At 41.1% G+C, this 23,384-nt stretch overlaps 1 protein-coding gene across 1 annotated transcript in view; it reads left to right on the top strand.

The window, feature by feature from the left end:
• The window catches only part of itgbl1 (integrin, beta-like 1), a 230,631-nt gene that overhangs the window by 128,572 nt on the left and 78,675 nt on the right, over positions 1 to 23,384 (top strand). Inside the window, exons 4-7 of the mRNA XM_043691272.2 lie at positions 5,378 to 5,500; positions 7,588 to 7,728; positions 12,338 to 12,478; positions 18,919 to 19,065. Of these exons, the coding sequence (XP_043547207.2) occupies positions 5,378 to 5,500; positions 7,588 to 7,728; positions 12,338 to 12,478; positions 18,919 to 19,065 (552 nt within the window). The remainder of the gene's footprint in view (positions 1 to 5,377; positions 5,501 to 7,587; positions 7,729 to 12,337; positions 12,479 to 18,918; positions 19,066 to 23,384) is intronic.

Here is a 23,384-nt window from a genome sequence, read left to right as displayed (position 1 = left end):
GGAGGGGCGGGGTTCAAGGGCGGAGGATCGGGAAGTGGAAGAGATGCGGTGGAGGGCATCGTCGACCACGTCGGGGGGGAAATTGCGGTCCTTGAAGAAGGAGGCCATCTGGGTTGTGCGTTTTTGGAACTGGTCCTCCTGGGAGCAGATGCGGCGGAGTCGAAGGAATTGGGAGAATGGGATGGCGTTTTTACAGGGGGCAGGATGGGAGGAGGTGTAGTCCAGGTAGCTGTGGGAGTCGGTCGGTTTGTAGTAGATGTCCGTGTTGATTCGGTCGCCTGAGATGGAAATAGTACATAGGAAGATGATTCTAGTTGTTGGAAGTCAGTTATCTCAGCTCCAGGGCATAGTGCATCAAGTCATACAGCAAGGAATCAGACCCTTTTAATCCACTCTGACCATATTGAAAGCTCTGCAGGAGTTTCTCAGGATAGTGTCCTGGGACCAAACATATTCAGCAGCTTCATCAATGACCTTCCCTCTATCATATCAGAAGTGGGGATGTTTGCCGATGTTTGTACAATGTTCAGCACCATTTGTGACTCCTCAGATACTGAAGCAGTCCATGTTCAAATGCAACAAGATCTGGACAATATTCAGACTTGGGCTGGCAAGTGACAAGTTACATTCATAGCACACAAATGCCAGGCAATGACTATCTCCAATAAAACACAATCTAACCATTGCCTCTTAACATTCAAGGGTGTTACCACACTGAATCCTCCATTATCCACATCCTTGGGTTACCCATTGACCAGAAACTCACTGGACTCACCACAAAAACATAGTGGCTTATGAGAGCATGTCAGAGGCTAGGAAGTGTGGTGAGTAACTCATTTGCTGTTGCCCCAAAATCTTCCCACTATCTCCAAGGCACAAGTTAGATGTATGATGGAATACTGGATGGATGCAGCTCCAACAACACTCAAAAAGTTTGATGCCATCCAGGACAAAGCAGCCCGCTTGATTGGCACCACATCCACAAGCATCCACTCCCTCCACCACTGGTACTCAGTAGGAGCAGGGTGTTCTACCTACAAGATGCACTTCAAAAATTCACCAAAGATCATTTGACAGCACCTCCCAAGCCCACAACCATTTCCAACTAGAAGGACAAGGAACAGCAAATACATGAGAACACCACTATTTGCAAGCTCCCCTCCAAGCCACTCACCATCTGCACTTGGAAATGTACCGACATTCCTTCGCCGTCACTGGGTCAAAAACATGGAATTCCTGTTCTAAGGGCATTATGGGTCTACCTACAACACGAGAACTGCAGTGGTTCAAAAAGGCAGTTCACCACCATTTTCTCAAGGGCAACTAGGGACAGGCAATAAATGCTGACCAGCCAGCAATGCCCATGTCCTGCAAGTGAATAAAAAATAGCCAACATTCCATTGCCTTCCCTATTACCTGCTGAACTTGGTTGTTAGCTTTTTGTGCTTTATGTGCTTATGAGGACCCCCAAATCCATTAGTGCTGGAACTTTCTGCAGTCTTTTTCCATTTAAATGGTAGCTCTTCTACTATTCCTGCCAAAATGCATAATCTCACATTTTCTCATTCTCTGGGTAAAGGGGTTTCCCGTGAATTCCCTGTTTGTTTGATTTGTGCTGGACTCAAATAAGGAGCCAGAGAGTCAAAGACAGTATAATGAATCTTTATCATTGGTTTTGGTTTCGAGGTCAATCATGTCAGTCCAAGGAGCTCCTCAGGTTAGATATTTTCAACTTTATGTGTTGCGAAATGTTGTTACATATGTTTCAAACACATGGTACTTGAACCCAGGCTTCCTGGTTCAGAAGTGACTTAGGCTCAACTATATTCAACTGCTTCATCAATGACCATCCCTCCATCATACGTTAAGATGGGGATGATTAATGCCAATTGCACAATGTTCAGCAACTTTTGTGACTCCTCAGATGCTGAAGCAGTCTGTGTCATTGTGCAACAAGATCTTGACAATATCTAGGCTTAGGCTGATATATGGTAAGTCACATTTGCACTCCACAAGTGCCAGGCAATGATCATTTCCAACAAGGGGGAATCTAACCATCTTCTCTTGATGTTCAATTACATTATCCATTACTGTTTCACACACTATCAACAACATGGTGGTTACTCATAAACCACAAACAAAATTGAACTAGCCATATAAATTCTGTGCCAACATGAACAGGTTGGAGATTAGAGATTCTGCAGCAATTAACTAACTGCTGTCTCCTGAATGCCTGTCCAACATCTAAATGTTATAAGTCAGGAGTGTAATAGAATACACTACACTGACTGAGTGAAGCTCCAACAACACTCAGGAAGCTTGACACCATCCAGGACAAAGCATTCCGCTTGGTTGGTATGCCATCAACCTTCCACAGTCACTCCCTTCAACATTGTCATATCGTGCACCAGTGTGTATCTTTTATAATGCGCTGCAGTAACTAATCAAAGATGTAATAACTGGATTATTAGAAAATAACAATGTCATTGAACAAAGTCAACATGGATTTGTGAAAGGAAAATCACAATTGACAAGCTTGTTGGAGTTTTATATGACTGTTACTTGTATGGTAGATAAAGAAGAACCAGTGGATGTGATGTATTTGGATTTTTCAGAAGATGTTTTGCTAAGGTCATGCACAAGAGACCAGTCAATGAATTTACCGTGCATTGGATGGACTGAATATACTAATGTGGGTTCAAACAAAAATTGAAATTAGTGGAAAAACTCAGCAGGTCTATCAGAATCAGTGGTAAGAAAGTACATGTAATGTTTTGGGTCCAGCGACCCTTTTTCAGAACTGACAGTAGCTTGGGAAAAAAATGATACCTATCCTGATGACAAGGGATGCTGGGGGAGGAAAGGACTAAGCAGTAGGTGCAATTGGAGCCCAGAGAAAAAGAACAGTAATTAGGCGGACAAAAGGATGAATCAGAGAGAAACAAAAGCTGATAATCAGGACCATTGGAGGTGAAAATGGGTTGACTATGATGAAAACAGCCCGTGTCACCATAGGGTCTGGGGTGTGGTGGGTAAAAGATATGGAAGAAGGTGTTCAGACTCTAAAATTATTCAACTCAATACTGAGTTCTGAAGGCTGCAAGGTCCCCAAGTGGAAAATGAAATGCTGTTCTTCCAGCTTGTGCTGAGCTTTGCCTGAACACTGTAGTAGTTTCAGACATTGGCCAGGGAACATAGTGCTGTATTGAAGTGATTAGCACCTGGAAGCTCAGGGTCATTTTGCTGAATGAACATACGTGTTCCAGAAATCAGTCTGCCTTTCATCTCTCCAGTGCAGAGGAGACCACATTGTGAGCAGTGAATACAGTAGACTAGATTGAGCTAGTGAAGTTCAGGTAAGTTGATGCTTCATCTGGAAAGTGTATCTGGGGCCTTGGATAATGAGGACAGAGGAAGTAACGGATACCCCTGTTACACCTTCTGCGATTGCAAGGGAAGCTGCTATGGGAGTGTGGGGAAATGTTGGGAGTGAAGGAGCAGTGGACCAGGGTATCCCAGATGGAACAGTCCCTGCATAATGCTGACAAGGGAGGGGAGGAGAATACGCATCTGGTAGTGGCATCCGACTGAAGGTGGCAGAAATGGCGGCTTAATGTTCCTTTGGATTCAGAGACTGCTGGGTGTGGTCAATGAGGACCACGGGGTCCCTAACAGTTGGCAGGAGGGGACAAGGGGTGAGTGCAGAATGGCAAGAAATAGCTTAGACATTACTGAGAGCACAGGGCAGGGAATCCTCGGTTGAGGAAAAAGGTGGACATTTCTGAGAACGCTATACAAAAGGTGGCATCATCAGAATAGATGTGATGAAATGGTGTTTTTTTGTCTTGTTTTGTGCTTTTTTTTAAGTATTGTCTGAGAATTGGTTAATAGGCAAAAAGCAGGGAATAGGAACAAATAGATCATTCTCAGTTTTACATGTTGCTATCAATGGGGTTCATACATGGATCTGCGTTGGGGCCACAGATGTTCACAATCTATTAATATGATTTGGATGTGGGACCAATTGGAATATTTCAAAATTTGCTGACTACACTGAAGTGGATGGGAACATAAGTGATGAGGAGGATGCAAGGAGGTTCAAGATGAGTTGGACAGGTTAACTAAATGGGCTAAGGTGTGTAAACTAGAATTTCATGTCTCTAAGTGTAACATTATTCACTTTGGTAAGAAAGAAATGAAAAAAGAATATCTCTTCATTTGAGAAATAGAAAGTGTGTATATTTACAAGGACATGGGTGCCCTTAGCCATGAGTCACTAAAAGTTGGTATGTGGTTGCAGCAAACAACTAGGAGTCTGAATGGTATATTGGCCTTCATTGCACAGGGATTAAAGTACAGAGGGAAAGGTGTTTGCTACAGTCCTATGGAACTTTGGTGAGATTGCATTTGGAGTATTCTGTAAAGTTTTGTCTCTTTAGCTAAGGAAGAATATATTTGCCATTAAGAAGTTTAATGGAGGTTCTCCAAATTAATCCTTGAGACAGTGGGATTACCTGTTGAGGAGAGATTGAGGAAATTGCATCAGTATTGCCTCTAGTTTTTGAAGAATGAGAGGTGAATCTGAGTGACACTTAGAGCATTCTTATGGAGCCTGACAAGGTGAATGTCCCTTGGCTGGTAACACAAGAACCAAGGAACATAATCTCAGGCTCGGGGTCAGACATTGATGAGAGAGCTGAAGAGGAATTTCTTCACTCTGAGGATCTTTGGAATTCTCTACCTCAGCAGGATGCAGACGCTCAAACATTGAACAGATTTTAGGACAAAAATCTATGGGGTTGTGGAGACTAATGACATTCAGGGATATGGAGCTACTGTGGGAAAGATCCAGAGGTTCAGACAGAACTTGAAGGCCAAGTGGCCCACTCCTCTTCCTAAACTTCCTTCAACAACAGCATCTTGTAAACTAGAGCCTCTACCACCTAAAAGGTCGAGCAGTAGCAGCGTTACCCCTCCTTGTGTATTCCTCTCCAAACCGCACACTGTGGCACATATATATCATATTGTACCACCATTATTTCATTATCACCCCCTTCCAAAAGCACTCTGGGGGTGCCTACACCACGTGGACTGCAACAGCACCAAACAGCAGCTCACAACCACCTTGTCCAGCACAGTTAGGGATGGGTATTAAATGCTGCCTAGACAGGGACACAGATATCCCATAAACGAATAAAAGAATCTGTACTACAGCCAGAGAAGTTGTGGAGAGGAGGAAGTACTTGTAGAATTGTATTATAACTGCTTCCAGATTATACTTAATCCAAGTTTTATTTATCAATTTTATGATGCAGTAAACAATGCAAGCAACGAATTGGCAAAAAAATGACTGTTCCTTTCTTTTCATATTTTCCAGGTACCTGTCACTGTGGCAGGTGTATATGCAACAATCCTGGGACTGACAAACTGGTTTATGGAAGGTTTTGTGAGTGCAACGACCAAGAATGCATTGACGATGAAACTGGCGAGATCTGTGGAGGTGCATACCTAATATTTCATTTCAACAAGTGCTGCATTCTGCATGGTTGCTAAAGTGAAAATAGAATCTTCGGTAGTGTTATTTGTGCAAACATTCATCTGACATTTTGTTAAAGTGGCCCCAAGGTTTCTGCAGTTACAACCTTTGGAAGAATCAGAAGTGCATAAGGCTGAAAGGGATTGAACTCACTGAAGATAAAATTTATTGGATTATTTTGTGGCATATCACAAATGTTTTAAAAATTCTGTTCCCTTACAAAACACGGTTGGATATTCAATCCTGATGAATTGTGAAGTTAATACATGTGGAAATATGCTATTCTTTCTATCCAAACTTCTAACAACCGAGGGCTGTCTTTTCAAAGTTATCTTATTGGTTAGATTATCTGGTCATGATGAATTTTTGTAAATGCTTTTCAATTTTTTTTCCTTTTTTAATGTTTTTCTCTATAGTCAGTTATTAATATACATATATAAATGGTGAAATTTAAGCTAAATGCAATCAGACTTTTATTTTATCTTATATATCCCAAAATTCTTTCTATTTTCAAAGACAAAGAGTAGCTACTTATGCCTTCACAGCATTATCTGTCTCCATGCCTGCTCTATAGATTGGTCTTTATATAAGAGTATAACAGCACAAGAACTAAGAGTAGGAAAGGCAATTCAGCCTCTCGGGCTTGTTACTCCATTTGATAGAATCATGGCTGATCTCATCTTGTCCTCAACTCCATTTTCCTGCCCACTCTCCATAACCCTCCACAACCCATTACTAATTAAAAATCTGTATATCTCCTCCTTAACTTTACTCAATGTCCCAGAAACCATCGTATTCTATGGTAGTGAATTCTACAGATTCACTATTTGAGGGAAGTCATTACTCCTCATGTGTTTTAAATCTGCTACCTCTTATCCTAAAACTATGACCTCTCCTTCTAGATTGGCCCACTTGAGGGTGCAGCCTCTCTGCATCTACTTTATCTATCCCCTTTAGCATTGTATTTACCTCAATAAGATCTTCTGTCATTCTTCTAAACTCCAGAGGGTATAAGCTGAAGCCTCTCTTCATAAGACAAACCCCTAGAACCAATCTAGTGAACGTCCCCTGAACTGCCTCACACAGGAAGTCTGAGTTGCTATGACAGCAGGTACATGCCTGTTGGAATCCTGAGCTAAGGATAGTGGCAGTAGAGAATCCAACATTCTTTCCATCACCTGACTGGCCAGCTTTCTCTCCTGCCATTATTGCCTATCATTGGTGCGTGCTGAAGATTGGCAGGTTGATGCAGTGTGATTTGAATGCACCTTCCTTAGGCAAAAAGTTCCCAGTTGAGACTTGAACCCAAAGCTTTTGGTTCAGAGGCAGCTATGCTACATATTGCTCCACAAGACCTCATCATAAAGTCGATATCTAAATCCTTTCATCTCTTCAATGCCCACTAAACTCATTACAAGCCTTCCTGTAGACCCTCATTCTTTCATTAAGCTTTTAACCAGCCCTTCTAATATATCTTTTAGCTCATCTGTCCAGTTTCCCCCTTGTCAAGCACTTTGTGACATGTCTCTCTCAAAGGTGCTGTACAAATGCAAGATACTATTGTTATGTGATCTATTATTGTGCAGGTAATATTTTATGAAACTCCATTACATTGTTGGACTTGTTAGCAAAATATTCAAAGGTCCTATTGAATTACTTAAAATCCTATTGGTGTAATCCAATTTTTCTGACTAGATTCACAATTCATTCTCCTTGCCATCTAAACATACCACTTAACTATGGACAATTTTCGTGCAATTTTACACCTTAACCAGAATTTAATTTTAATTTTTTAACTACTTCTGTGGAATAGTTGGATTATGTGTGGGCAATTTCTTAATGTTAGAAACCTGTTATTTATGTGATAATTGAAAACCATTTTGGACATTGAAGACAACATCTGTCTGCAAGTGTGTCAAATTATTTTGTAATTAATCATGAAGGGTATTTTGTGAAATGAAATCTGAGAAATAAAAACGTTAGTTAAATATTGTTGAAATAGTCTTAAATTTTAGTTTTGCTGCTTTACCCACTATTTCTTGTGGTTTAAGGGCATGGAAAGTGTTACTGTGGTAACTGCTACTGTACGCCTGGTTGGCATGGCGATAAATGTGAATTCCAGTGTGACATTACCCCGTGGGAGAGCAAAAGGAAATGCATGTCACCAGACGGCAAGATTTGCAGTAACCGAGGTGTGTCTTTCAAAACAGTTCAGATGTAAGAAAAATGTTAATGATGAAGCTTGGAATTTAGACTAAATTACATTATCCACTTCTGCTCTGATTGCTTCAGTTTTGTGTAATGAGAGCAGAAGTTATTGGGGTACGCATCAACGATTATATTGTGGCTCTTAAAGACTTAACTCAGTAAAAGAAAATTTCAAAACCCAGCAGAATTGCTATTTTCTGATTTACTGCTTTTACTCCAAACGTAAGAGGCTGATGGATATGTTGAATGCAAAGAACAAGGAAAGAGACAGTGAAAGACGGAGACTGAGAGTGGGAGAGAGCATCATTTCATACGTTGTTCTACTTGGCTGCCCCAGAATGACAGTGAAAATTGAGAATGTTCCTGAGCTGGCTTCTAGCCAAGAAACTATTATGCAGTGCATCTGAAAACCAAGGATTGTAGTTTCCCAACATCAAAGTGTTTCATTATACCATAACAGAAGAAAAAAATACTCTCAGCCTTGTCTGAGAATGTGTGTGTTAATTATTGGCAGGTCTCAAAGCTGTTTGAAATCAGCTTATTGAGCCAGTGTTCACAAATGTTAGATACAGTATTCAAACTTAAACTCATCCTCTTTTGTCAGAAAGCAAATCAAAGATGCAAAGTCTCTTTCTCACTGATACCATGCTGGGCTAGTGAGGGTATTCTTCTTCATTAGTTAAAAATGGTGCTATCAGACATGAGCACAATGAGTGTGAGCTCTGAACACCATGAACACCATGAGTGTGAGCTCTGCTTCTTACTCTCACAGCTCATGTGATTATCCCTGGACAAAGTGTTTATTTCTTAGTAGACCTGCTAAGCAAATCAGAAGAAGTCATAAAAGACCCAGTGAAGATTTGTAGATGGGATGAAGTTAGAATGGAATGAAGTAGGATGGGAAGACAGTCATGTTGGGCTTAAACAGAGGCTGGGGCTCTCTTCACTGGAAAGGAAAATGCTAAGAGGTGACTCAATAGATGTCTTTAAAATACTGAGTGTTATGGCTGATTGGATGTTTCTATTTTTTTTCTTTTTTTCCCCCCTAAATGAAGAGATTCTAAATCTCCTGGTTATTCTTTTTTCTCAATTAACCTACTGTGGTGTTGTACACAATAAATCTGATTTTTTTTCCTTACCCCAACACTACCACCTAACTGGATAGTGCTTATTTTTTCCCCAGCATCCATGTTGTGTGTGCGCAGGTGTGAGACACAGTGAAAGATAACAGGTGAACAAATCTTTATTCAATTTCCACTACCAGGAAGAAAGGAAACACCAGAGTCACCAGTGACAAGCAGTGCCCTTCACATCAAAGGTCAAAGCTGCGTGATCAAAAAAGTGAGAGGGGAGGGCAGGGATTAAATCAAAATGTGGATGTTTCTATTTGTAAGGCAATTAAAGCTAGGGACTATGGGCAGGTGATGGTCTCAACTAAATCCATTACGGAATTCAGCAGAAACATTTTCATTAAGTAGTTACATTGAATAGTATAAATGCATTGAAGATGAGGGAGAAATGAATGGAATGAAATACCGACTGGGTGAGTGAAGGGGGCAATTTTTATAGGTTCTTTTATAGTATAAACACCAGCACAACTAGTGAGCTGAATGGCCCGTCTCTATATTTTATTCCTTGTAATTCACATAAGTAATTGCCTCAATTTTTTTGCTTGGAGTTAATCTGTCAATGTTTGAACTACGAATGATTAAAGTTTTGGCACTTGAAGGTGCCAATCGTTTACAGCATGGAGAGTTCTGGGAAAAGGAAGTACCACAGATTTCTCTATGGCAAAACCAGCAATGCACAAGTTCAATGAGCTGAAATTGCATCATGCGTTTTTCTAAATTTCTATGGTTCTATAATTGCAGGGGATGGCTTTTAGTGCCTTACAGTGATTTGCAGAGATGAATGAAAGTTCTTTCAATATCTCACCATCATGTACAGATCAGGAGGTGTGCACAGCCCACACCATCATTTATTACTTTTACTGATCTTTATCTTGTACAATTGTCAGCATCAGAGCAAATTTAACATGAGCACTACTTCAAGGTGGAACAGGTTTGATTCCAGTTATTGTTTTGTTGAACTCCAGTTATTGTTTTGTGTCACCAGGACATTTTCATTGAGATTGAACTTTGCATTTCTGAAATAAAATAATGAATGCTTTTGTCAAATAGTCATTACAGCCTTCAAGGAGGCCTTTTGACACAATGACTCCATATCAGCTCTCAGTGGAGCAACCCAATCACTCACATGCCTTTCTGCCTCTCCTCTGTTCCTGTGGCCCTGAAAGCTAATCTCAAATGCCTGTCCAGTTTTCCTACTTTAAAAATAATTGACCATTTCCATTTACCCTACCCTTAAAGTCAATGGGTTCTAATTCAGTACTATCTACTGAGTAAAAATGTTCCTTCTCCCATCCTCATCCTTCCTTTAAATGCAATCTGATTGAACCCCAAAATCCTACGCAGGATAGGTGGCAGGGCATTTGCTGTACTTGTTTGTTCACAGGCACAAGAACAAAGTGACAACTCAGTATAATGGCTGTAGAAGTGGTGCATCACCTGGCAGTCCATGTTAGTTAGAGAGACCTTTTCTCCTCATCCTTCAACTAGACTGACATGGGGCAGCTGTCTCATAGTGCCAGAGACCTAAGTTCAGTTCCACCCTTGGGTGATCATATGTGTGAGTTTTTTCTCATCATATGTGTTTGGATGGGATTCCTCTGGGTACTCTGGTATCTTCCCACAGTCCAAAGGTGTGCAGGTTAAGTGGATTGGCCATATTAAATTGCCTATAATATCTGGGAATGTGCAGGCTAGGTGGATTAGCCATGGGAAATGCAGGAATGGTCTGAGTGGGATACTCTTTGGAAGGTCAATGTGGATTTGATAGGCTGAATGGCCTGCATCCACATTATAGGAATTCTAGAGGTCATTTTTGAACCCTAACATTTTGGAAACATGAGCTGAAAATATAACAGCAAAGGCAATGGTGGATTTGCTGTTGAATGTTTATCAATTAAGTTCTAATTGTGTTCATCGGGTGGGTATTAATTGTGGCCTTATGTTTGTTCATAGCTGGGAGGTTAAGATAAGTTGTGAATCCATAGTCTTTTGTATAAGACAAGCAGTCCATTTCCTTAACCAATGAGATTGAAGGATTGGGAAAGAAACAAAAAATGACAGGAAAGAAAGTTAAGGGAATTAGAGTCAAACCAGGGATAGAAAGAGAAGTAAAGAAGGAAAGAAGGATTAAAAAATATTCAAATAAAGAATTTAGAAATCTAACAATTTATTATTGCAGAAATGAAATTTTACAGCTTTAGATACTCTGCCTCTGAGCTGGAGAGGTTGAGTGACATTGCAGGAACAGAAATCAGATTATTAAAAGGGCCCTTACACTATTGAATACTAGCCCTAACTTTCAGCAACAATATTAAGAAGTAATTAACATGCAAATGTAACAATATCCTGACAGCCTTGGGGAGATAGAGGATGGGTCGCTGTTTACATAAGGCTGACAGTGGAGAGGAACAAATCAGCTGTAATATGTGGAGATTCACACCTCCAAGGGAAACTCTTCATTGCCACAGGTTTCTGGAGCATTTACACATCAATGTCAATGAGTTGTCATTAAACTGACTGTCACTCTGTCGACAAGTGCTGGGCCAATGAGCTAGGCATTGTGCCAATGCCACATGTTTGCTTGCTGCATGTCTGTTTTGAGATGGTAGCAGTTAGCCTCCTCTGATTCCACAGTCAGAATTCAAACATCAAAGGTGAGAAACAGCAAGTTAGCAAATGGATCCAAAGAGAGGCACCCAGATTTTCTGTTGGTGTGTGTGTGTCCTTACCATGCCTCTTGTCAGTCTGTTCCACTACAGCAACAATTGACATCTGCAAAACAATAAGGAAGATTGCTCAGATACTTGCTCACCACAAAAAGTAGGACAAATTCAACCTGCTTACTTACTGCCCCATCAGTCTACTCTCAATCATTAGCAAGGTTGTGGCAAGAGTCATCAACAGTGCTATCAAGTTGTACTTCTTCATCAATAACCTGCTCACTGATGGGGGTTTTGGGAATCATCAGAGCTGCTTAGCTGCACATCTCACTGTCATCTAAACATGGGCAGAAAAGCTGAAGTCCAGAGGTGAAGTGAGAATGACTGCCCTGATAGCAAGGAGCACTTACTTGATCATGTGTGGTGGTATCAAGGAGGATAGCAGAATTGAAACCAACTTCTGAGATAGCGTGTCAAACTGAGAAAATAGAAGCATTATGTGACGTAATAAAGCAATTTTACAATTCTTGGAGTTAATAACTCAAGTTAACAAAGGCAAAGTTTAACCCAGAATTCTATCAGTTGGGGATCTCTTTGGATGAGATGGGTTGCTGTTTTTTTTGACAGAACTGAAATGCCACTTAAACAACAGACTGTGATGGGAGGATGAGAAAGGAAATTCACTCTCAATGACTACATAATAAATATAATTTACAGTAGTTAAATGTGGATTACATAGTCTGGCCGTGTTCGATGACAGCACAATACCACCCTTCTCAAATCATGCTGTGATTTTTCTTTAGGGAATTGCATCTGTGGTGAGTGTACATGCTATGACCTGGATCCCAGTGGTGAATACGGTGACATTCATGGGGCAACATGTGAATGTGATGAGAGAGACTGCCACGCTGTATATGACAGATACTCCGATAGTTTCTGCTCAGGTAAACAAACTCTGTATCGCACAGATTCAATACAGACTTTTATTTTCAAACAAGTTGGAAATTGTTTGTACAATTACCATGCTTCCCTCTATTATTCTGCTGGTGTTTAACACAGTTACTCCAGACCAATGTTATGTTTCTTCACATCTCTTATTTCCTTTGGCTTTGCACCATCATTCCTTCTGTCACTTAATCTATCCTGTCTTCCACGCTGCCACACAGCTTCCCTTTCATTCTTCTGTTCCCCTTCCCCATTCACTCTCTCTACAAATGCTTGAAATCAGTTAGCTATCCAGTTTTTTACTGTTCTGATGAATGGTCATCAATTGAAACATGGGGGTTAATTTTAAGTTGTGGGGATGTGTGGTGGAAGGAGGGTTTGAGTGTAATTATGATTGGTAACATGTTGGGGGCAGCGTTTAACCAGGTAATAGTCTTGCCCTTGAGAGCTACTGGGTAATATGATTGGCTGGTAGCTGTGTTGTCCTAGCAGTGTAAGAACACAGTAGCAGCCCTCGCTAGGACTGCAAGCAGTCCCAAGTAGGAAGACAACATGAATAATAGAGTAAGGTGAGTCTGCAGAAGGGTCAGTGACCCCTGGTGTGTGTGTGTGTGTGTGTGTGTGTGTGTACATGCACACATTCACATCTTTAGAGGGGTGGAGGTGGAGGTGGAGGTGGAGGGGGGGTGCCCTAGTGAAACAGGGCAAATTCCCCCACCCTCACAAAAGGAGATACCCCCCGTTTCCTTAATGCCATTTAACCATGTACTCTTCACATACCTTGAGTGTTCCTTGTGCAGGGAATGGTCAATATGCAAAGCCTCCTCATCATATATTTGAAGTCATGCTTTTGTCCACACCAGTGAGCAGTCCTTTTGACATTTGAAATTTAATATTCAAGTCCTAGGGATAAGGTGCCAGAATTTCTACTTCTTGCTTTATGAAATAATAATTCTCACAGTCTCTTGCAAAACTGAAACTCTTAGTATGGGCACTGTGCTGGGCATTTGATCTACTCATCTCACTTCTCCTGATCCTCGTCAATTAGAAACATGAATCACTCCAAAGGTAAATCAAGTAAAAACTATCTGCAATCACATTGTATTTTGGTACATGGAATTGCAGTACTTACTGTCCATTCACAATTGCCCTTGTGAAGATAGTGTCAAGATTCTGTTTTGAACCGTTGCAGTTCGTGGGGTATACACATACCAAAAGTGCTGTTAGGATAAGAGTTGCAGAATTTGACAGTGAAGAAATAATGACATAGTTCCAGTTCAAGATAGTGCTTGGCTCGGAGTGGAATTTTCCGATGATAGTTTGCCCATGTTTCTGCTGCCTTTGTCTTTCTAAATGGGAGAAATCACAAATTAGGAAGGTGCTAAGGAGCTTGGGTGTATTGCTACAGTTCATCTTGCAGATGCTGCACACTGCTACCATTGTGCATCAATTGTGGATGTGGTGTCAATCAAGCGGGCTACTTTGTCCTGGGTGGTCAAGCTTCATGAGTGTTGTTGGAGCTGCACCCATCCAGGAGTATTTATTCCATCACACTCCTGATCTGCACCTTATAGAGGGTGGACAGGCTTTCGGGAGTCACATGGCGAGTTATGTGTTGCAGAATTCCAAGCCTTTGACCTGCTCTTGTATGTACAGTATTCATATCACGAATCCAATTCTGGTCAACTGCAATAACTAGAATGTTGATAGTGGGGTTTCAGTGATGATGATACCATTGAGTATCAAGGTCAGATGGTTTAGAGTCTCCTTGTTGAAAACGGTCATTGCCTGGCACTTGTGTGGCACAAATGGTACTTGTCACCTATCAGGCGAGGTCTGTAATTGGCCAGTTTGGATTTGTCCTACATTTTATAGATAGGGCATGCCCGAGCAGTTTTACAGACATTTCAGGGAGATGCCAATGTGGCTGTACTGGAACAACTTGGCAAGGAATGCAGCTGCTTATTGGCTTATTGACTCGGTGGGGATTGAAATATGTATTCACGTGGTCAGGTTAAGAAATTTCAAGATCCAGGGCACAAGTCTTCAGTACGATTGCCAGAATGTGGTCCAGGCCTGGAGCTTTTGCAGTATCCAGTGCTTCCAGCCATTTTCTGATACCATGTGAAGTCAATCGAATTGGATATCGACAGGCATCTGTAATGCTGAGGACCTCAAGAGAGCATCCAATGTACAATTAGTGATTGTAAAATGGTTCTGATTGTTACATGTGCATCAGTTGAGAACTTCACAACTATTCTGCTTTAAAAACCAATGAAAATTTCCAGCATTTAATATACAGAGCACTCTTGATACTGAAATTTCTGAGCCTGCTGGAGTGAGTACATACTTTAATCCCTACTGAGGCAATAAGCCAAACAAGCAGCGATTCAGATCAGGATTACAGTAAGATCTGAGAAGAGCAGGAGGAGGTAAATAGTTCCCTATTGCTGTTCTTCCTAACTCATCAGGACTGTCGCTGTTTTCATTTCCTGGAAGCTGGTAAATATGTATGATTAGAGGATGGGAGATTGTGTTCAGAAAAAGATGGACCGATGTTCACCCCTCAACATTGTCTGACTTATTTTCCTCTGCTGCTTTAAAGACTGAAATATATGTTCACATTTGGTTTTGAAGAAAATTAGAATTTACAGCTCAGAAACAGCCCTTTCAGTTCAGCTGATCTGTGTGCTCACCTTCGCTCCATATGAACATCATCACACCTTGTTTCCGCACACCGTATCAACAAATCCTTACTCCCCCTCATGTTTGTCAAGGTTCCTCTTAAGAACAGCTATGCCACTTACCTCAACTGCTTCATGGTGATAGTGAGTTCTCACCACTATATGGGTAAATTTTCTCCTGAATTCCCTGTTGGATTTATTAGTGATAGTCTTATATTTATGATCTCTTTCTCCACTGCAAATGGAAATATTTTCACTGTTTTTACTCTATCAAGCCCTTCCATAATTTTAAACATGGCAACTACAACTTACATTTGTATAGCATCTTTCACATAATAAGATGTCTCAAGATGCTTCATGGAAACATTGTAAAACAAAGTATACCACCAAGTCAGAACAGGAAATATTATGAACATAAGAATTAGAGGTATACCAATTGGCTTCTTGCACCTACTCTGGTCTTCAGTAAGGGAATGGATGGTTGGTTTGTATTCCAAATTCCACATTCCTATCTACTGTTGATCATTTTTGATTCCTTTACTTAACAAGAATCTAAATGAATCCACCTTAAAATTCAATGACTCCACCTCCACTGCCAGCTGAGGCAGAGAGCTCCAAAGTCATATAAGACTCTGAGAGGACAAAAAAATTCCCCTCATCCTTGACCTCAAAGGGGAATGCCTAATTTTAAAACACCATCTCTTAGTTCTGGACTCACTTATACAAGGAAACATCCTTCTCATGTTCACCTTGTAGAGACCATTCAGGATCTTAGCAACTTCAATCACTCTTCTAAACTTCCAGCCAATCCAACCTTTCCTCAGAACACAACTTCTCATTCCAAGTATCAATCTGGTAAATCTCCTCTGAACTGATGCCAATACATTTACATCTTTCGTTAAATAAGAACATCAAAATTGCACAGAGTCGTCTTGATATTGTCTCATCACTGCCCAGAATATTTGAAGCATAACATTTTTACTTTTATATTCAGTTCCTCTAGCAGTAAAGGATAGTGTTGTATTAGCCTTCATAACCACTTGTTGTACCTGCTAACATTTTGTGACTCATAGATTAAAACAGTTGGATCCATCTATACTTCAGAATTCTGCAGTTATTCCCCATTTAAAAATATTCTGAATTTTAATCTTCATGCCAAGCTGAACAACTTCACATTTTCTCACATTATACTGCATCTGCCAGATTGTTGTCCATTTACTCAACTGACCAATATCCTTCTGTATCTTTGCTATTCATCTTCACAGCATACTTTCCTGTCTATCTTCATATTATCCCCATACTTGCCCATTATCCCCTCATTGATACAAGCTGTAAAAGGTTGTGAGCCCACCATACACCCCTGCGGGACCCACCTGTCTCATCAAGCCAAACTGAAGACATTCATTTATGCAAACTGTCTGATTTCTGTCAGTCAGCCAATCTTCTATCCATGCTAATATATTACCCCTACACCATGAGATCCTAATTGGCGCAATTGCTTTTAGGTGGCACTTTTTCAAATACCTTCTGAAAATCCAAATACACTGTATCAACAAATGCCATATTTTACAGAATACATGTTAATCATTCATAAAATTCCAATACACTGTTCAACAAGCTGTTGAGTCAAATTTCCCTTTAACAAACCCATACTGACTCTTCTTGATTAACTTGAGCTTTTCCAAGTGCTTGGTTATAACATCCTTACTGATTAATTCTAATAATTTTCTCCCATCTGTCGTCAAGCTAAATGGCATGTTGTCTCCTGTTTACTGCCTCCCTCCCTTGTTGAATAGCAAGGTTATATTTTGCTATTTTAAGTCTGATGGAACCTTTCTGGAATCTAATGAGTTTCGCAAAATTAACACCAGTGCATGTATTGCCTCACCAGCCACCTCTTTTAAGAGTCTGCAGTGAATTCCATCAGGACCTGGAGACTTGTCCACCTGTAAATATTAGTTCAAAGGTACATTTGAATGGGTGTCTTGACGAAGAAAAGTAAGATTGGGTGCCAGAGAGGCATTGGAAGGGAATTCCACAGATTGGGATCCAGGCACCTGAAGGTAAAGCCATCAATGGTGGAGCAATCATCATTGTGAATTAAGTACAAGATATAATGTATCATAAGAGACCAGAATTAGACGAGTGACAGTACCTTGGAGGGTTATGGGGGCTGGAGGAGATCACCGAGATAGGGAGCAGCAAGACAATACAGGCATTTGAGAACAAAGACGAGAATTTAAAACTCAAGACCTTGTTTGACCAGGAGCCATTGTGTCAGGAGCATAGGGATGAGTGGGCTACAGGACTCATTTCAAGTTAAGGCACAGGCAATATTTCTGAATGAGAATAGAATGTGGGGGACCAACTAACGGTACATTTGAATATGATGAAGGGCTTTTGCCCGAAACATCGATTCCCCTGCCCCTTGGATGCTGCCTGACCTGCTGTGCTTTTCCAGCACCACACTCTCGACTCTGATCTCCAGCATCTGCAGTACTCCCTTACTCCTAGTCAATTAGAATAGTCAAGTCTACAGAAAATGAAGGAAGGGATGAGGGTTTCAACTGTGGAACAGCCAAGGTGGTATGATTGAAATCTATATTACGGAAGTGGAAATAGGTGGTCTTGGTAATGGAGTGGCTGTGATATTGGAAGCTCACCTTGGGATCAAATCTGGTATAAAATTTGCAAGCATTCCGACTGAACAAAGTTTAGAGTAGGAGTGAAATCAATCATTCCAGGTTTCCTGAAATTTAATTGGACGAGATTTCTACTCATCCAGTGACAGCCAAGGAATCAAAAAAGATGGTGCTGAGGTACAGCAGGTGTCATGCACCCTCTAAGTTGCCTTATCATATGGCCAATCTGAAAATAAAGCTGTGACTTTGGATATTGTCACTAAGGGGCATCTTGGAGATGAGAAATGAGACCAAGGAAAGACCCTTGATATATTTAGAAGTATGTCAGAACTCCAGTCTATTTTCTACATAGAAGATTGCTAGTCTGTACAATGTTTGGAAGTTTATACATGCCTATCCATCATAGGGGAAGAAGGGGTAGTCTGAATATGTATGCTGTAAGTGTGCATATTCCTTGCTAATTTAAGTGTGCATGGCCTTTCCTTCGGTTGGTTGCTTAATTATGGAATTATCCAATAACGGAGTGTTACAAATAGCGAATACAGAAGGAAGTAAATAAGCACCACCACTGTCAGGATGATAATATTGTCAAACCATCAAAATCAATACTTACTGCTCGCACTTCCTTCTGTCTTTTTTTTAATTAACTGCTTTTTTTAAATTCCTCCCCCCCCCACACACACTACTGCTGTCAGGTAGCTGAAATATTACATCTCACGGAGAATGTACCTGATTTCAACATGCATCATCAACAACAATCTACATTTATGTAGCACAATTAAAACAGCACATCCATCCTAATGTGCCTCACCGGAGCTGATACAAATTTGATGCTGAAGATGACTAAAAGCTTTGCTAACGGATGTGTTTTAATGGGAATCAAAAAAAAAAGGAAGGGTTTAAGGAGTGAATTGCAGAGTTCAGATCCTCACTGGTTCAAGGTACAAGCACCAAAGATGGAACAATAACAAATGGCAAGGGACCAGAATTTATTATGGACTAGTGAAGTATATTGGCTTTGAGTGAAACTGACTATTGATACCTGACAAATATCCCACGGTATTTCATTTTTATTCTTGTTTCTAATGACTGCTTATTGAATTTAAACTAAAGGTGTTGGGCAGTGCAATTGTGGAAGATGTGACTGCTATGAAGGATGGAGTGGCAGAATATGTGAGCATCCAGATTCTTGTCGCATGTCAGTTGAGGAGAGTGAAAGGAAATGTCGAGGGAATTCTAATTTACCCTGTTCAGGAAGAGGTAGGTGAAATCTCTCTTTTTACATTGCCATTACTTCATATTATTTGCTTTCATATTAGGTAAAGTATACCAGGTATTTATTACTCAAATTTCTCTGAAGATTCCTAACTGCTTCCTGTCATCATGATAGAAAACAGACTTTCCAATCTGTAGAATTTGCTACCTGAGGAAATGTTAACTATGCGGGACACAGATGGAGTTAGTTTCTCCCTTCAAGCCAAGATGTGACAATCTGTGGGCAAGGGACTGGCATCCAACTGAGTCTAGCATCAGGAAACTAATAATGCTAGAAAGCTAGCTAAAAATACAAGACTCTCATTCCTCTATTATCTTTCATGGTTGCAGCATGTCCCAATGCACTGTTTTTTATTATTTCAGAGTGTGTGGCAGTGCTAGCAGACCCAGCATTTATTGCCATTCATTAATTGCCCTGATAAAGGAGTGCTTTCCTGAATTGCTGCAATCTGGGTGGTGTAGATGTTGTTAGGAAGGATTTTGACCCAGTGGCATTAAAGGAGTGCCGATCTAGTTCCAAGTCAGGATGATGTTTGCCTTGGAGGGGAAAATGTAGGTAGTGGCTTTTCCCATGTATCTGCTGCGCTTATCCTTCTAGGTTGTAACGGTCACAGTCTTGAAGGTACTGTTGAAGGAACCTTGGTGAATTTCTGCCTGCTTTGTCCTAAATGGTTTCACGATTCTTGAGTGTTGTTAGAGCTGCCCCTATCCAGGTAAGTGAAGAGTATTCCATCACACTCCTGCCTTCAGCCTTGTAGATGGAGGACATTGAGAATCAGGTGGTGACTTATCCGCAGCAGAATACCAGTGTCTGACCTGCACTTGTAGCCACAGTATTAATATGGCTGGTCCATTTCAACTTTTGGTCATTAATCATTGCCAGAATGTTGATCATAGGAAATTCAGTGATAGTAATGTAATTGAATGTCTAGTAGCAATAGTTAGGCACCCTCTTGTTGCAGATGATAATTTACTGGCACTTGTCAGTTCAAGCCTGAATGTTGTCTTGGATTTATTGCATATGGAGTAACTGTTCAGTATTTGAGGTGTCACAAATGGTACTGATCATTGTGCAAACATCAGGGAACTTCTGTACTTCTGATCTTTTGATGGAGGGAAGTTCATTGAGGAAGCAGCTGGAAATGGTTAGACCTGGGACACAACCTTGAGGACCTTCAGCAGCAGTGGACCAGCACTGAATATTGACTTCCAATGAACCACAACCATCTTCCTTTGTTCCAGGTAGGACTCCAACAAATAGAGGCTTTCCTGAATTCCACAGACTCCAGTTCTGATAGGGCTCTTTGATGCTACACTCAGTCAAATATTGCTTTGATATCACTATTACTTCACCTCAAAATTACCTCTTTCCTCCATATTTGAACTAAGGCTGTAGTGAGGTCAGGAGCTGAGTGGTCCTGGTGGAAGCTAAACTGAGCATCAGTGAGCAGGTTATTGCTGAGTAAGGGTTGCTTGCTAACAATGCTGTTGACACTTTTCCTCACTTTGCTGATGATGAAGAGTAGAACTGATGAGTGATAATTGGATGGGTTGGATTGTTCTGCATTTTATGTGCAGGACATGCCTGGGCAATTTTTCGCATGGTCTTGAAGATGCCAGTATTGTAGCTGTACTGGAAAAGCTTGGCTTCAACTAGTTCTGGAGCACAAGTCTTCAGTACTATTACTAGAATGTTGTCAGGGCCCATGACATTGCACATCCTGTGTCTTCAGGTGTTTTGTGATATCATGTGGAATGAATTGGCTGAAGACTGGTATCTGTGATGCTGGGGACCTCAGGAGAGAGCCAAAATGGATCATCACTTAAATCTGGCTGAAGATGGTGACAAATGGTTCAGCCATATCTTTTGCACTAATTTTCTGGGTTGCCCCAACATTTATGAAGGGGTTATTCGTGGAGCTTCCGACAAGTGTGAATGTTTTACTTGTCCATCACCTTTCACAACTGGTGTGTCAGGACTGCAGAGCTCAAATCTGATCTAATGGTTGTGGACAGGGCCAGATATCATGTGCCCCTGTGATGCTTCTAACCTGAGAACAGTGTGCAAAACAGGCCTGTGGAGCCCTGGTTATTGACTATGTTGTACACACAGTACCGGCCTTGGTCATGGGATCCCTTAGCTCTGTCTATTGAATGTTGCTTCTGCTATTTGAAATCTCTTCTTGCTGTATCTTTGGCTGTTCCACTCCTTATTTTTAATTTTTCTTTGGTGCTGCCCTTCGCATGCTCTCCTGCTCTCTCCATTGAACCAGTATTGATTCCCTGGCCTATTGGTAATTGTAGAATGGGGGATATTCCAGACCATGAGGATTCAACTGTGGTTGAATGCAGTTCTGGTGCTGATGGTTCAAGGATGCCCAGTTTTCAGTTGTGAGATCTGGTCAAAACCTGTCCTGTTGGCACAGTGGCTGTGCCCCACACAAAATGATGCAGGCTATTCTCAATGTAAAGGTGGGGCTTTGCATCCACAAGGACTGTGCAGTGGTCACTTCTGCGGATATTGTCATGAACAAATGCTTCTGTGATAGGTAGATTGGTGAGGATTAGGTATCGTTGTTTTTTTCCCTGTTGTTGGTTCCCTCACAAGTTGCTGCAGACCCAGTCCTGTAGCACAGTTGGTCAGGCAGCATCTGAGGAGCAGGAGAGTCAACATTTCGAGACTCTGATCGCCAGTATCTGCAGTCCTCATTTTCTCTTGCTTTAGGACTTTCCCAGCTCAGGCAGCAGCGGTACAACTGAGTCATGGTTGGAGATGAAGCATTGAGGTTCCTCATCCAGAGTACATTCTGTGCCCTTACCACACACTGTGCATTGATCACTTGATGTTCATCATGGAGTAGTACTGATTCATTAGCTGATGGAGGGTAGTAAGCTGTAATCAGGAGGAGATTTTCTTCCCCATGTTTAACCTGATGGCATGAAACCTTATGATGTTTGGAATCAACGTTGAGCACTTCCAGACAACTCCCTCCTGAGTATATACCACTGTGCTGTCACTACTCACTGTCCAGTGGAACCGAATATACCCAGAGACAATGATGGTATTGGCTGGAGACATTCTAACATATGATTACATAAGCTGACTATGTCAGGCTGTTGTTGACATGGGCCAACTCTCCTCATTTTGGAGCAAAAATTTGATAAGGAAGATTTTGCATGGGTCAACAAAGCTGGGTACCCATGATCTTTTCTGATGCTTCAATCAAAGCGAACACTCGATTCAGTTTCTCTCCTTTCTAGCCAGTAAAGTCCTGTTTGAAATGTTATCAGTCCTGTAATATAGGATATGTGCCAGAATTGGCCAAATTGCACAAGGCAGGCTCCCATGACAATAGTGTAATGGCCATGTCATCTTCTGTCAGTGTATTTTTTTGTTTTAATCATCATCCATGGGATGTGGACATCTCTCTCCATCTCAAAGTGGCCTCCATGAAGGTGGTGAGGAGCCACCTTCTGGAATTGCTACAGTCCACATGGGTGAAAGTGCTCCTCCCAGTGTTCTGTTGGAAGATTTGCAGAATTTCGACCCAACTCCAGCAAATTTTCTCAATCAGGATGTTGATTGAAGGATGCATATTCATCAGAAAAATGGGGGAGAACATCCTTGCTCTTCTCTAATTAGTGCCATGGAATCATTTCCAACCACCTGACAGAGCAGACAGGACTTTGTTTAACTCAAAAGATGTCACCTCCATTGCTGCACATTCCCTCAGTAATGCACTGGAAGTGGCAGCCATGATAATGTGGCTTGGATAGGATTTTGAAGACCCAACCTTCTGACTTAGTGGGCACAGTGCAACCCACTAAGTCACAGTTAACTTAGATTCATGGCAGTTTATGTTAATGCTCAGGATGTGGCCATTATTGGCAAGCCCAGCATTTATAGTCCATCCCTAATTGCCTTAGAGAAGTTGGCAGTGAGCTGCCTCTTGTGTAGGAAGTACATGCACTCTGTAATTTTGGTGGAGTTGGGGACAATATGAGTCGGTTTGGAAAAGTGTTTTTTACTGATTTTTCTGGTCTCAATCATCTCCTGTTCAGTTAAAATGCTTCAGCAATCAGTTTGTCAAAAGCCTCTATCTACTCAGTTCCAGAAATCTGGGCATATAGAGAAGAAAGATTAGTTGGGTAACTCACTGTGCAATCCAGGGAATTCTGGGCCCTAGCTGCAATTGGTAACAGTTGATAATAGCCCCATCAAAAACGGCACAAATACTGAATGGTTTTGTCTTGAATTTCTATGTAGAATGGTACAATACAGATGGAGCCCAGTCAGCCCATTC

Source organism: Chiloscyllium plagiosum, unplaced genomic scaffold (assembly GCF_037043375.1).
Source record: "Chiloscyllium plagiosum isolate Xiang-an unplaced genomic scaffold, Cpla_swu_hap1 HiC_scaffold_6, whole genome shotgun sequence".
Lineage (NCBI taxonomy): Eukaryota > Metazoa > Chordata > Chondrichthyes > Orectolobiformes > Hemiscylliidae > Chiloscyllium > Chiloscyllium plagiosum.
The sequence above is the reverse complement of the archived record's forward strand: the minus strand, read 5'-3'. Positions and strand labels throughout refer to the sequence as shown.